Here is a 15,937-nt window from a genome sequence, read left to right as displayed (position 1 = left end):
CACTAGGACTCCAATTCTGGGAAAATCTTAGGGAGAACAGAGAGAGATACACCCACCCCCAACACACATATGTGTGTGTGTATACACACACACACACACACACACATATATGTATATATTAAAAACACGTACACATACAAATATATATTTTTACATGTTCCTTTTATAGGCACATGTGTGGGGGAAGCATGGAGTATAGTGGTTAATAGTTTAGCATCCTGGTCAGAGTGCTGTCCCCTCCCGCCACACCCCGCCAACCAAGAGATCTGTGTTCACAAGACACTCTGAGATGAAATGTTCTGAACTCGCTAATGGACAGTCTAGGGAAGAAGTCACACAGGAGATGCCTATGTTTAGCTGCCTTCTCATCTCCCCGTATCCTGGGCCTCTGTTCTCCACACCCAGAGCAGAGGGTGTGAGCCTGGCACCGTCAGGGGTAGAGTTCCATGTGTTGACATCTGGCCTTACTTAGTAGCGAGTCCCTGGGCAGAGGGAGCCTCTCCTGGAGGGCTGGGGGGGAAGCAACTTGGTGGCCTGAGTGGCAGCCTGCATCAGTGGTACTAGCTTGAGCCTCTGAAATCACAGTCCAATAGTTCAGGCCCAGAAAGGTCACTGTCTAGGGAGGTTCATCTCATCTGAATAGATTCAGGGAAGCATCCTCCGGAGCAATGATTAAAAACTGTGCTAGCTTACGTTTCCCTAGCACTATGCTTAGTGAATGTGCAACACACATGTTACCATTCACCTTTGCTGGGCCCTGGCAGACACAACTAATCTATCGTGACACTCTGACATCGATTCAGAGGCCTCTGCATCTTTCTACACATATCTTTCTAGGCAGTGGCCACCAAGTCCTATCCAGAAACGCCTTCCGGTATCCAAGCATATTTCATATCTGATACCTACCTTGTGCATTTCCCAAGACTGCCACAAGATCAGACAAAGCAGGCATGGCTGTGCCCATTTTAAAGACAGGGAAACAGAGGTGGCAGAGGCCATGTTCAGAGACCCATGTGGCAAGGAGCTGAGAGGGTCCTCTAGGAGCTGAGGGTGGCCTCCAACCAACAGTCGGGGAGAAACCAGGGCTCACACTCCTATAACTGCAAGTAAATGAAGTCTGCCAACAATCTGAGTAAGCTTGACCCCTTTCCCCAGATAAGGACTGAGGTCTGACCAACACCTTGACTGCAGCCTTGCAGAGGCACCCAGCTAAGCCATGCTTGCACTTCTGATGCACAGAAATAGCTAATGCATGTTGTGAGATAGTTAATAGATGTTGTTTTAAGCCATTAAGTTTGTGACACTTTGTTATACAGCAACAGCAAACTAATACAGGGAAGGAAGGAAAAAGGAGAGAAGAGAAGGAGGACCAATGGAAGCTGGTCTTCAATCAATCTTGGGACAGCAGGGAAGCATCTTTCTCTTTCAAAGTCCAAGATCTTCGCCTGAGGGCAACGTACCTATATTTTTAGGTACAGCCTCCACAGATGTGAGCAGAGCTAGAACCATACAAGGCTTCTTCTCACTTGAAGGATAAGCAACTTTTCCATAAAAACTCACGCCTGAGGGGCTGGGGCTTCTGTCCTTTTTTTCTGCCTTCTCTTTCGGCATGAGTCGGCCGCTGAAGCTGCCAGCGACAACCATCAGGCTAATGCCATCTAATTGGTCTCCCGCCTCCACGGTCTGCTCTGCGTTCTCAGGCAGGACCACTGGGGTGCTTCCCTTAAGACCCAAGGCAAAGCTGTGCCCAGCCTCCACCCACGTTCCTGCCCAGGGTGACTCCTCTCCTCCTGCACACAGCCAAGGCATTAAAAGCCCCACCGCTCCACTTCCCTTCCCCTAGTATGAAAAACAGAACCAGCCCTCTGCGGAGTTTGATCCTTTGATTTCTCAGACCCGATTAGAGTTCACAGGAATAAACCAGCCCCATATTGCCGGTTTTTTTTTTTTTTTTTGAAATATTGCCAGAGTAATCCACAAAAAAGCACCATCGCAGGGGGGAAATGAGAGAGCCAGAAAGATGGTAGGAGGTAAGAAAGGGGACAGAGAGCCCCTCCCCAAACCACCAGCATTTCCCCCCAGCCAGGGCTAGTCTTTCTTCTCAGAGAATCAAGATGAGATTGCCACGTGGGTGATCTTATCAGGAAAAGCAAACTGGTACCCCTCACTCCCCCGGCACAAGACAGAGTCAAAAAAAGTGTCATACGTGTGATGACAGAAACACTGCATTTTTAAATGTCGGGGTTCCAAGTCCCTCGTGCCAGACCCGACCCCGTCTGGACTGGTCTCCACGGTAACTCATCCACCCCTGACGTAAAATCTGCTCTTACCCACAACCTGGATAATCTGGGCCAGGAGGACGCCGTCCGTCACATCTTGCTGGAGATCCTTGATGAGACGTTTGTGGCCTGATTTGGCTAGATAGTGATTGGCCCAGTCCGTGTAGATCTGCAAAAAAGCAAACGGGCAACTTTAGGAACCCCGTCAGATTCCATCTGAGGCAGCTGCTGGGCTGGGATAGGAGCCACTGTCCCGCAGGCGAACCGTCTGGGGCCAGCCAGCGCCATTAACATGCAGCGCATTGTGCCCATGGGGTATTCAGCTGGCCAGAGCCAGGCTTTCACCTATTGAGAGATCTGCCATAAAGGCTCAGGAGAAAGCTAAAGAAAGCTTCAAAACATGCCGAGGCCTGAATGGGACAGGGGACACGGAACTAAACAGTCTGTGCCAGACGGCTTTGAGAGGCGGCGGCTCTAAATGCAGGCGAGGTCTCCCCCGCCCCACTGCCCTACCCCGCCCCTTCCCATCTTTTTCTCTTTATTGAGAAAACGTATGGGGAGGTTACCACCCAACAGGCATCTTTTCACGGGCCATTTCAGGGAAAGGAGGGCTATTGAGTCAGCCGAGTTCTCAGGAGCCTGGGTCCCTTGTGAAGGAGCCAAGTACCAAAACACAGAGCGCTTCAATTACTCTTGTGTGAGCGGGGTTGTGAATGGCCTCACGATCATCTCAAATTTAATCAGTTTAACTTAAAAGCCTGGCATCCTTTTCACAGTTGGGATTCTCTGAACAAACCCCCCCCCCCAGCAAATTCCAATATATTTAAACACAGCATTGGTGTGCACAGCACCTGAAAGGCAGAGGCTGGGTCATCACGGGATCAGGAAAGCAGACCCCCTTGGGGGACGGACAGACCTGCCCCCTCCCAGTCACAGAATCATCGGCACAAAGAGTATTTGCTTCCAAAGAGCCAACAAACACAAGAAAACTCTCGCCTAAAAACTTTCTCCCTAAATGACACAAGCCAAAAACAAAACTGAAAACCTCCTCGTCAATTCTGAGTGCTAAGTTTCACGCGTGGACTTGTGAGTTTGCGGGGGACGTGCAGGTCCTATCTATTAGCACCTATTTTTTCCCCAGGAGGGATACAAACCCGCGCCTGCTCAGAAGGAGAAGTATCCCACCTCAGCTGGGCTGTGTTTGCAGGTGCAGTTCACATACTAATCCGTGTGATGTCTCCACCCAAAGGATGAAGGTGATCACTGTATCTCCACTAGCAGGCCTGCTCCGAGATCTCGCGTGACTCACAGAGCGGTGGAAGCCCTGTCCTTGCCCCAGCTCTCACTCTTCCCAACACTGTGCTCAGAGGAATCTCACACAGTGGGGTGCTGCCCTTCAAGGCCCCCGGAATGGGGACTGAGGGCCAGGGCCTGGACTTGCAAAATAGGCCCTTCGAGGGAGGCGGCACCTCTCACTGCTCCACCTGGGACTGTGAAGGCCTCATCCCAAGAGGGGCCAAGGCAGACGTGCACTTTCCGCTTCATCAAGCGCTGAGAACAGACGACGCCTATCCACCCCCCAGCCCCCAACGCGAAGCTTCCACTGCAGAGACCCACACCACAATACGGTTCTATTTCACACCTCGGACCATGGCATCTAATCCTTAAATCCATGTCACTTTCCTTCCTCATGACTCCCAAATTGTCAGATAGAAGCTCTAGTTCAGCAAGATCATTTTCAATTTCACAAGCACTGAGAAGGCTAAGGAAGTCGAGCGCCATCTTGGTCATTACAATGGCCAATCTGAGAGATCATTCGATGAAATTGTTAAGAGGGAGAGAGAGAAAGGGAAAGACATTCAAAGGAAAAGAGAAAGACCTGGGTTCAAGTTCCAGCCCTGGAGGCTCCCCAGGGTGGGGATTTGGGTCTGTTTTGTTCAATTTCTCAACATGTGTCTCTGGAGGAACGGGTGTATGACCTCAGGTGAGCTGTTTGACTCTCTGAGCCTAGGTTTTCTTATCTGTAAAATGGAATAAATACCATGTACTTGTCAGTTCTTATGAGGACTGAGTGATATAACATATTCGGAAAAAAGTGCCTTATGCAGAGTAGGAGCTTAGCAACAACGAACACATACAGAGCCTAATACATGCCAGACACTGGTCCAGACACTTTACATGCATTAACTCATTTCATCCTTATTCTCTGTGCTAGACGCTATCATTGTGTCTACTTTTCAAAGGAGAAAACTAAAGTGTACAGAGATAAAGTAACTTATCTAAGATCACAGGGAAGTGGCGGTGCCAGGATGTGAACCCAGGCTGACTAACTCTAGAATCCCTTAGACACTCTCCAACACTGCTTCTCTGAATGCAAATATAAATTATTCAATGCACTCACCCCCTCCATGACACCGTCCTACTGACTCGGCTCATTCTCTGTTATGTTCTCACTGAAAGAATTGTTTAAAAATAAATAAAACCCCCAAACCTATCCACTGCTGTCTGAATGCCCTTTGGCAAGTCACTTGCCTTTTCCGGGCTTCAGTTTATCCAGCTGTAAAATGGGCACAGTGAGGTCTACTTCAGAAGGTGGTTGCGAAGACCCAGTGAAGCACCACCTGGAAGCCCCTGACCTGACCCACGTGGGGCTCAGGAAGCAGAAGCAGCAGGTGGTCAAGAGGAGGGCACTGGAGTCAGCAGACTGCTCTAAATCTTAGCTGCCACGCTGCCTATTACGTCTGTGTCCTTTGGCCTGGGTGTCCTCATTTACAAGAGGGGATAATAATACCAACATCATCGCGCCATTATGAAGGTGAAACGAGTTCATACACATAAAGGACACAGAATGTGACACACGCTAAGTGTTCAGTGAATAAAAGGATATTAGAAATTTGACCACCAGCATTGTAAAATGGGCCAGAACAAAACCAGCCACAGCCTCTACCCTGAACCTCCAGGACGCAAATGACTTGAAGACTCACTCCCCTTCTCTTTCACAACGTACAATTTCGAGAGTCTGGAGCACCCCCATCTGGAATCACAAACCACAGTAGACTGTGAAAGAAAAGCAGGCCAGAAACTGGCCAGGCTGGTACAGAGAGTGATACCAGGCTGGTATCTTCCCTCAACAGGAGATACACCGCAGTGATGTCTCAAGCCCTGGAGGGATCCTACCACCTGAGGGTCTGAGGGACCACGAGAACATCCCAAAGCTTCAAGCCACCTGCCCCACAACCATCAGCTGAGGTGAGAACAGGCCACGGACAGGGACACCGCTGAGTGGGAGGGGATACAGGCACCTCTGCTCATTCCCTCCCTAGGTGATTAAGGGTATTTTAAAATAGACGTATCCTCCCTAAAGCCAGCCCTCTCTGTGTCTACACAGTCCAGCAGGAAGCCAAGGTTAAGCAAGCTTCTGTCAACAAGTACAGGGGTAACCCTCTCCCACTCACCCACCAGCACACACAGTGCAGAGCCCTGGGGAGGCCACACAGGTATCTGGCATACCGGGGAGAACCTGGAAAGTTCTACAGTGGTCAGAAATGGCTCTGCCAAAGAACTGAACCTCTCTACTCCACGCTGTTTAAGACAGAGCTCTTCTTCTCCCAACTCGAATCTACCTACATACCACAACCAACGTAATCTTCCAAGAGCACAGCTCTAGTCCTATCACCTGCTCACAGAATCATCAATGGCTCCCCACTGAATGAAAGGCAAACTTTTCACACCGCAGTTCAAGGCAGTCTTATCCATCCACTCTTCCCCAGCCAGCGTCGACCTCGCAGGGGAGGCAGTGCGTGGGTAAGTGAAAAGCTTGGGCTTGGGAACTGACCAAGTCAAGGTGGCCCTTGGCATGTGAATTTCTTTTCACCTCTCTGTACCTCAGTTTTATCCTCCATAAAATGGGGATTATACCAAATATATGATAAGGCAGGGAGGGACTGGCCAACTGTGACCCAGGCCAAACCCAAGGGACCACCTGTTTCTGTAAACAAAGTTCTGTGGGAGCCCAGTCACACCCATTTGTCATCTGTAGCTGCTTCCAGACCACAATGGCACAGCTGAGTAGTTGTGATAGAGGCTTCTGGCCTGCACAGCCTCACATATTTACTGTCCAGCTCTTTACAGAAGAAAGTGGACAGTCTGTGTCATAGGGACGGAATGACCTAATATGCCTACACATAGCAAGGGCTCAGTAATAATTACAATTACCCTCAGGAAAACTGGACCTCACACTTCCCCATCTCTGAACTCCTGCCACCCCACCCACCTGAGTGCCTCCACCTGGGGCCACCCCACAAAACTCCGTTCCTACGCTGGTTCCTCCAGGAAGTCACCCTTGATTTCCACACTGCATCCCGAGCTGCACAGGAAGCAGAGAACCTGTTTGCTGGCACCACCTCCTCACTCCACCCCCAGATCGTGGCAGAGATGGTGTCTCGTCCATCTCTGGGCCCAGACAGCGTCTCTCAAGGCGGGGGCACAGCAGGTGGTCAGTAGGTGGTTGCCGGCATTGAGCTGAATGGACAGAAAAAGGGCAAACCCTTGGGAAACTGATTGCATTGGAGACTTAACGTGAGCTCTCAGTGAATCCTCAAACCAGGATCTCAAGTCTCTTTATCGACTGAAAAGAGGAAGGAATAGAGAAAATAAATCACTCCAGAGTGCAAGCCCGTTAATCAGGACCCATCAAACAAGAATCATTGATTATCTGGAGTTTCCTCTCCCCAGCTCTCGACTTTGTGAAGAAGTGAGTCCCAAGAAAATGCCGAGATTTATTTTAAGAAACACAGTTTTCCTGGGCCCTGCTACGCACTGACGTACTTCAGCCCCATCCCTCTCGCTCGCTGTTTCAGTAGCTCATGCAATGACTACCACTCTTCCAAGGAGTACCTTTGGAAAATAAACTCACAATATCCTTAGTCATCGAAGTCATCGAAACTCACAATATCCTTAGTCATCGGGTTCAGGAAGTCAACAAATACGGAACAGTGTGTGTTTGGAAGATTTTAAGCAAGGGCTAAGGCATGCAGGGCTTCCTCTGTAAGCCTCAGGCATTCAGAATCAACCTCTCCAGAGCCTCTTGTTCCGCAGAGCTCTAAAGACTTAGGGCTTCTGTTGCTTTTACGCTGGAGCGCACTCATCCTTGATCGGTGAACTTTCAGTAGAAATGGGCAAGACAAAGAACCACACAGTTCTAGGAAAGAATAAAACCACCATCCCCACCCCCAACTCCAAATCATCACATCATTCCAGAGAAAAGATTCTAGAGGAAAAGGCTCTAGAACCATTTCACACCAGTATCTGAAGGAGTCTTTCCCGCTCTGGCTCTGACCCGTCTCGCTGAGTTTACCATTCTTCCCACCCCCTCTAACGGGAGACCCAGTGCTCCAGAAGCGCCTGGTGAGGGAAAGGAGCTGCTGTCAGAGGCTTGAAAAGGAAAAAGGGGAAGGAAGACAATGACAGCTGAAGAGCGAATTCGTTTTGATTCACTTTATTAGCCCTGACAGAATTTCAAGGAGTGTGTCATTTGTTTGCTTGTAACTCCACATCATTCCATATCAAACAGGCTGAAATCAAAGAGGGAAAATCTTGACAGATCAAGCGAAGTAAAGAACCTGATTATTAGTTGTAACAAGAAAACTGATAAAAATTGCACTGTTGTTAAACCAACGGGGAAGGTGCCAAGTTTATACTGCAATTAGCTCTCAAATGAAGGGGGAAGGGCAGCTCTAAGGAAGAAACCTCCCAAAATTCCATAAAATAACTGCACCCAAAGTCATTGCCCTAACAACTCTAAATGCAGACCCACATGCCGGGCACGCAGATTGATGGATCCTGAAGCCGCAGACAGCTTTACCACAGCCGTTCCAGGAGGAAAAGAATACAATGTATCTCTTAGCAGGAAGTGCCAGGGGGGAGATTTAAGATACAAGTACACTAGTCACTTAGCATCTGAGGTGGTTTCCAGTCCATCAGTTGTAAAGAGAACTCAACTGTTCGGCCTCCATTCAATGTCCCACTCTAGACTTTGGGAACATCAACATCCCATCATTTCCATGACTGCGCAGTGTGTGGTTAAATGGTTTAGTTCTGATTGTCCTGAAGCACAAAAAATGATATTGCAACGATAGTACAGAGTGTCCACCCAGCACCTGAATACCACAAAGAATGATTATTCAAGTAGTCACAGTTTTAAGACAATCAAAATGCACCATTTGTTATTAAGGGCAAAGCTGGTTAACACATTCACTTCTGTATCCCCAGCATCTTGAAAGGAGCCCGGTACCTACCCAACAGGTGTGTCCACATGTCCACAGATCATTTGAATTGCCTGGGGTGAAGTAAGGGGCCTGAAGCTAGCTGGTGGCTTTTTCCCTCTTCCCCTCTCTCCCCATCAGAGTCTAATATGTCCTTTCTTAATGCAGACCCTGCCTTGATTAAAACCGCTGCCTTGAAACAAACATTCAGATGGGTGAATGGTGTCCCCAGTCCTATACATTGGAAAAAGAGGGGGAGCACGGAGAAGCCAATCCAGGCCACACAGCCCAGCAGGGGCTGAGCCTGAACGCTGGCACTGCTCCCTGTTTTCTCAAAGGAAGAGTCCAGTTTTGCCCAGTGTCCGTGGTTCTCACTACATGCCCACCCTAGGGGTCAATGACTCTCTTCCAACCCCATGTTTGCCATCTCCCGATGCATTACTCAGGTCATTTGTGGTTTTTCATCAACCACGGTAATTATACAAGGGCGGTGTGTCTGCAATCTCAGGAGCTGGTGTGGACCGGGGTTCAGATCTGGCTCTGCCTCTTACCAGCCAGGTGGCCCACAATGAGTCAGGGCCAGCTGAGTGCGGGGGGCCCTCACTTACACAGTGGTGATATGTAGGTTTGCTTTACAGACGAAATGAAAACATGTATGTCAATGGTTAACACAGTGTCGGGAGCAGAGTATTGAATAAATGGTGGTTATTCATATTCAAATTAATATAAGTTTTGGGGGAATAAGTCATTCTAAATTGCTGAGAGCTTCCACTTCTGAAAGCCAGTTTTTAACTATGCCATAGGGACTCTTTCCCAAATAGATTATCATGACCCCTGCTTTTTAAATTAACTCAATTCCATGTTTTCTTGATGACCTATGGACGTACTATGAATAGCATTTTGATGCATACAAGGAGGCCCTTAAGGCTGCAGAGTTGCTGGACTGTCTTTAAAAGACCCCAGAGTCCTTTAAATTTAGGGGTAAAGTAAAAGAAGTACCATTCAAGCAAGAGCCTTGATAGGACTTTTCCATTGATGAAAACACCTAAGTGGAAGGCTTTTGCGGCACCCCTCTGAGCTGCTCGGAGGGTCGGTAGGGAAGGCTTCTTGGCTCTCAGCTGGTCTCTAGCCAGGTGAGGCTGCTAGAAAGCTGGGCTCCAGGAGCACCTAGATGTGACTGGGGTCTGTATCTCCCATGCGAGCACATGCAGAATGGGACTGCCAGCCCCTGTGCTCAATATACGTTTTGGAACATGGTTCACAGGATCTTGTTTACACCAGGGAGTATACATCCCTGTCTGGACCCAGAAGATAGCAGCAGGGGGAGGGAGGAGCCCACCGCTGGTTTTCTCCCTTTTTAATGGGCAGTAACCTACATACTTGTATGCACAACCACCAAAGAGCCACCCTGACACCTGCCCATATGTATGCTTCTGTCCCTAAGGGATATGCACACGTGTACACACACACACAGCAGGTGACTAGAGGAGGGCCAGGGCTTATCGCTAATCCGAATTTCCATCCACTCCCCTCACCACCCTTCCTCCTACTTTACCTCTGAAAGATATCAAGTCAAGAAAAGGTGCTCAGAGCTGCACGTACGCCCTGGTGCCTTGAGCAAACCCTGCCTGAGCAGCCGCCTCTGCTGGGTCCCACTCTTGCTGTAGCCTTGGGTAGGACGCTACCTACCACCCACCAAATTCTAAGGTGAACTGATAAAGGAAGCACCTTCTAGAGTCAGACTGCTTAGGTTCCAGACATGCCTCAGCCACTTCCCGGCAGAGTGATCCCGGGCAAGTTCCTTAAACTATGTCTGAGCCTCCGTTTCCTCATCTGTAAAATGGGTTGACTCCCTATTCAGGTTCTTGTGAGATTGAAAAGAGGTCATCTAAATGGGAAGGAAATCTAAAAAAGAGGGGCTATATGTTTACGTATAACCGATTCACTTTGCTGTACAGCAGAAACACAATACTGTAAAGCAACTATACTCCAATAAAAATTAATTTAAAAAAAAGATGATGAGAAGGAAAAAAAAAAAGAAAAGAGGTCATCTAACAACGCCCAGTGCATAGGAAGGACACACGGTATGTTAATGCCAATTATCGTTACCATGAAGACGATGCCATGCGCTGTGAACACTTGGCAAACAATGGATTCCTTTAGTTCCCAACTCACCTGTGAGGAAGGTATTATTTCCCCCATTTTACAGATGAGGAAATGGAGGCTCTGAGAGGGGAAATGACTTTCCCAATGTCACACACTAGTATGCAGCCTTTGATAGCAGAGACTCTGGCTCCTAATGATGCTACACTGCTCCTCAGAGGCCCACGCAGGAGCCGTGAGCCACAGAAGGGTGAGCGTCACGGCCGCGTGGGAAAAGCAGCCAGAGAGAGTGAGGCTCGTTGCGCAACAGGCACCTCAATGTCACTCGCGCCTGCCCCTGGGAACACAGTTGGCTGCTTGTCACTCACGCCTAACAGATCCAAGAGGAGAGCTGACACTTTCCCATGTCACCAAAGCACAAGCCAAACATCATTTCACAACAGCGTCACTACCGCAAAAATAAAAATGCCAGTACCACAGGAGTGACCGCTGCAGGGTTGTATCCGGCGGGGAAATGCTCAGGCGTAAAGCCCGCCAGTTCCTCCAGCCTGAAGTGGACCAGGCCGGCCTGGGAAGGGCCCCCCAGCCACACAATGGTGGCATTGTCCTGCGGGAACACCAACCAGCCGCAGGTGGGCGTGCACAGCGACTCCGGAGGTTCTGGAACTGTGCCTCTAGAATAATACGCCAGGCCGGGGAACGTGCAGGGAGGCGCTGGTGAGATCTTAAGGACGAGCACGGAGGTGCCCGCTGACCCCACACCTTGCGCTGACCCCACACCTTGCGCTGACCCACCTTCGATGCCTAGGATGCCCCTTGCTTGCTTGCGCTGTCCTGGGATAGGCTGTGCTCTGCCCTGCACTTGACAGGATACACAGTCCTTTCCCATGTTTCCTCACTATGGCCACCACCTGTGCACAAGGGGAGGCTGTGCTTCTGTTGAGAGCCTACTGTGCGCCAGGCATTTTCTGCATGTGATCTCATCTACAATCTCTCCCTGCTGGAGTGACAGCTGCAGGGGAACAAAACTTCTCATCTGCTTTGCTCACTGAATTCTTCCAAACATCCAGTATGGTGCCTGGCACACAGTAGGTGCTCACTAAATATCTGTTGACTAAATGAGTCATCCCCATTTTACATACTGGAAAACAGAGGCTCTAAAAGGTTAAGAATGTACATAGGGTCCCACACCTAACAAATGGTGATGCCCCATTTGAGCCAGGCAGCCTGGTCCTGCGGCTACCAGCTCTCACAAAAAATGTGCATCCAGGTCTCCCGAGGGCCTCCCTGGAAAGTCAAATAAGGCCAAGTAAGGATGAAGATGATCACTGGTGCCTTCAGAATAAAACTGGGTTCCCCCTGCAGCACTTCCTCGCACCTACTCCAACCATAGACGCAAGATCTGAAAAACTTTTACCATAATGTCCAGCATTTCCAAGAAAGCCAAATGTCAGAGCCCACTTGCAATTTCTCAAGTATTTTCAGTCCCTTCCTGTGTTCATTAGTCATTAGAGATATTCTCTTCCCAAGAGCTTCCTCTCTGGCTGTGATGGGAACCAGGCCCCCCCCCACCCCAGAGGCAGGCCTGGAGGGAGGGAAGGACGAGATGTGGTGGAGGGTAGGGGGAGCTGCTGACACACTCTTTGACAGCAAACATCCCCAAACCCAACAAGAGCTTGTGGGAGCTGCCTGGCAGGGTGGCCACACCTGAGGGGCTGGTGACAACCTGGGCAACAACACAGACCTCCCTCCCATCTGGTCATGAACTGACCTTTTAAATATTAGCCTCCCTCCGATCCTCCAAGCCTCCACAGTTCCCCTCATCTGCAGACTGCAGGGAAGGCGATGCCGGCCATTGCGCTTCTTGGTCACTCCTGTCCAGCCCAAATGCCTCAGCTTAGCTTCCTAGGCACAGGCTCCCCAGGATTTTGGCCCTACCAGGTCCAGTCAAGACCTTGGAGTCCTGGGTAGCCTCTGGTAGGTTGCTTAACCTCTCTGAGTCTGTCTCCTCTTCACAGGATTGTTAAATGCATACAGAGAAATATTAGACCTAAGGGACCTCACACATTTGGACACGGAGTACGCCAAGGCGTTGAGCAAGCCACTTTCTGAGCCTCAGCTTCCACATGTGTAAAATGGGATAATAATTTATTATCTACTGTGAGGACTATATGAGAATGTTTGTAAAGTCCTTAGCACAGTGCCTGGCACCTAGGTGGAAGCTTTGAATTTTTTTAAACTTATTTTTATTTTTGGCCACACCATGCAGAATGCAGGATCTTAGTTCCCCAACCAGGCATCGAACCCGTGCCCCCTGCAGTGGGAGCACAGAGTCTTAACTACTGGACCGCCAGGGAAGTCCCAGGAACCTTTAAATGTTAGTTTCCTTTCCTGCCTCGTCTCCATGTCCCCAACCCACAAATTCCTCTGGTCCACCACTCACACCACAGGCTATGTGCCACGTTAACCTTCGGTCCCTGCTGGTGGGTTTTCTGGTCTGGCATGTCCTCCCGCATCCCCTCCGTTTGGCAGGATGTTCTTTTCTAGAAACCAGCCCCGACTGCCAGGCTTCTCTCCCTTCTTTGAAATCCTGGTGCACCTACAATTAAACACACCTGTGTGCCTAGCGACCCAGCCCCTGTACCTTTGCCCACACCGTCCTCTCTGCCAGCAGTGCCATCTCTACCCCACCACCTGGCAAATGCCTATTCGGTGTCTTAAAAGCCTAGTCAAGTCTCAATCCCTGTAAAGCCATTCCCAACTCACTGTCTCACTCCCAACAGGAAATTCTTTGTTCCTTCTTCTTGGCTCCAAAAGCACTTTGCACGTGGCTTCATCATGGTTATTATAACCATTCACATCTCAACTGGGGGCTTCTCCAGAGCAGAGAACAAATTTTCTACATCTTTGAAACATTAGCACAGTGCCTGACTCCCTACAGGAGCTCAATAAACAAGCACTTACTGACTGACTGGATGGTCAATGGGTGGACAGATGGACAAGAAATGGAGGGGTAGACCAGTGAACGTTCAGATGGACAGACAGATGGATGAATAGATGGGATGGACGAATGAATCTGTTCCCCTTCACTGCCTAGCACATAAAGTCCCCATGAAATCAAGACGATGATTCATGTATCTTTTAGACCAGTCGTAGTACAAGACACAGAACAGGCACTGGCAGGTAACACTTTGCTGTGAGAATTTCCAGCAACACAGTAGTGACCCACCTGACTGTGGACATTAAAGTGTTCTTTAAAACAGTACACACACAGAAACACACACATGCTAGAGCAGGCTTGTACTGGCTCTGGAGAGTTGACTGTTAAACTTCTAGGAAATCTGTGAGTTAGCTGTTAACCAGTCATTAATTATAAAGGAATATCAGAAAGTGGAATTTAAGAAAACAATCCCATTTACAATCGCATCGAAAATAAGATACCAAAGACTGAGTTCTCACCCTTGGGCAGCTGTTTTCTAGTTGTTCAACTCTGCATTACCAGATTGGCCTCAAATTATTCAAAATATTCCCTGAAAGGATTCATAGGAAATGATTAGACATTCTGATCTCCAGGAATGTCTATCTCCAGTGGACAGTCCCAATCTCTCTACAGTGTTGTCATACGAGGCAATCCTGAATCCCAAGAGACCAATTCATCCGTAATTTCAATTACAGAATTTCAGTGACTGAAGAACCTCTGGTGATGATACAACCCTAAATTTATAGTTGAAGAAAGAGAGGCCAATTGAAGTTACTTTTAGGTTATCCCCAAACTTAAATATACGGCCCTATATGGACCTAAAAATAAATACATAGGCCAATCAGCCATGAGGTCACAACAAAACATACATGAAGCAAATAAAAATGCATTTTTTATGATAAAACTGAACTTAGAAAACTGAATATTCTGAAAAAATAATTTAATCTAAAATTGTTCAATTTAAAATTCCTTTTCCAATTGTATTGAGATTTCATTTACATGTAATGTACTGCATATATTTCAAATGTAAAATTTGATGAGTTCTGATCTACGTACACCCACGAAACCATCCCTACAATCAAGATAACAAATGTTGGAATCTAAAAAAAAAATGGTTCTGATGAACCTGAGGGGCAGGACAGGAATAAAGACGCAGACGAAGATGCAGACCTAAGACCTAGACGTAGAGAATGGACTTGAGAACACCGGGAGGGGGAAGGGGAAGCTGGGACGACGTGAGAGAGTGGCATGGACATACATACACTACCAAATGTAAAATAGCTAGCTAGTGGGAAGCAGCCGCATAGCACAGGGAGATCAGCTCGGTGCTTTGTGACCACCTAAAGGGGTGGGATAGGGAGGGTGGGAGGGAGGCTCGAGAGGGAGGAGATATGGGGATATGTGTATACATATAGCCGATTCACCTTATTATACAGCAGAAACTAACAGCATTGTAAAGCAATTACACTCCAATAAAGATACTAAAAAAAAAAGATAACAAATATTTCTACCAACCCCAAGAACTTCCTGGCAATCCTTTATAAACCGTCCCTCACTACCACTGCTGCAAGGCTAACATGGACCTGCTTTACGTCATTACAGATTCACTTGGGCTTTCTGAACTGTATACACATAGAATTATATATACTTTATATTATATAAAGTTACAATTAAATTTTTAAAGGTAGTTGTATTCCAAACTCATCACTTCCTTTAAAATCATCTTTCTCCATTTTACCATTGTTTATGCTCGAGGTGATTCACATCTATTTCCTCCATATGAGGGAAACAGTAATATAATGGTATAGTCTTGCACATCTCTTGCCAGTTCAGAGATGTCACATTTGGTAGACTGAAATCAGCCTTGGTAGGAGATTTACCTTGGAAATCAGCAAGTGCTACCTATCAATTGTGAGCCCACTGTTAACCGCCACTAGGCGTGCACAGGTGAGTGGTGGGGATGGGATGCTCCTTTCTTCCCCCTCCCCCTCCCCCCACCCCCCACCAAGAAGGAGCTTTTTTGTTACGTAAAATAATGTGTATGAGTGTGCAAATTTAGAGGAGTGCAGACAGCTAAAATGCTTTGCATCAGAAAGACAGAGTTCAGGCAGAGGAAGAAGAGGTCGGAGCTGGACCGACAGGGAAGCAGGGAGGCTGTGTGGGTGGCGAGGAAGGAAGAAGCCCTGGAGACAAGATCAAGGGACATTTAATGAACCTGTACATGGTCCAAACACAGCTCTTTCAAATCTTCAATAAAATCTATATTCTTACCAGTGCTTTCTAGGGCTAGTGGAATCCTTCTTAGGAAGGCC

The 15,937-nt window shown here is 48.2% G+C and overlaps 1 protein-coding gene across 12 annotated transcripts in view; it reads right to left on the bottom strand.

Moving 5' to 3' along the window:
* Nucleotides 1-15,937, bottom strand: part of NAV2 (neuron navigator 2) — an 854,704-nt gene that overhangs the window by 271,276 nt on the left and 567,491 nt on the right. For all 12 annotated transcript variants that reach the window (XR_012333484.1, XM_073808687.1, XM_073808684.1 and 9 more), the window contains one exon: nt 2,331-2,448. Coding sequence is in view for 11 of the 12 variants with exons in the window: in XM_073808687.1 (XP_073664788.1) it covers nt 2,331-2,448 (118 nt within the window). In the remaining variant the exon portion in view is untranslated. The remainder of the gene's footprint in view (nt 1-2,330; nt 2,449-15,937) is intronic.

The sequence above is a fragment of the Tursiops truncatus genome, chromosome 8 (assembly GCF_011762595.2).
Source record: "Tursiops truncatus isolate mTurTru1 chromosome 8, mTurTru1.mat.Y, whole genome shotgun sequence".
NCBI classification, from domain to species: domain Eukaryota; kingdom Metazoa; phylum Chordata; class Mammalia; order Artiodactyla; family Delphinidae; genus Tursiops; species Tursiops truncatus.
The sequence above is the reverse complement of the archived record's forward strand: the minus strand, read 5'-3'. Positions and strand labels throughout refer to the sequence as shown.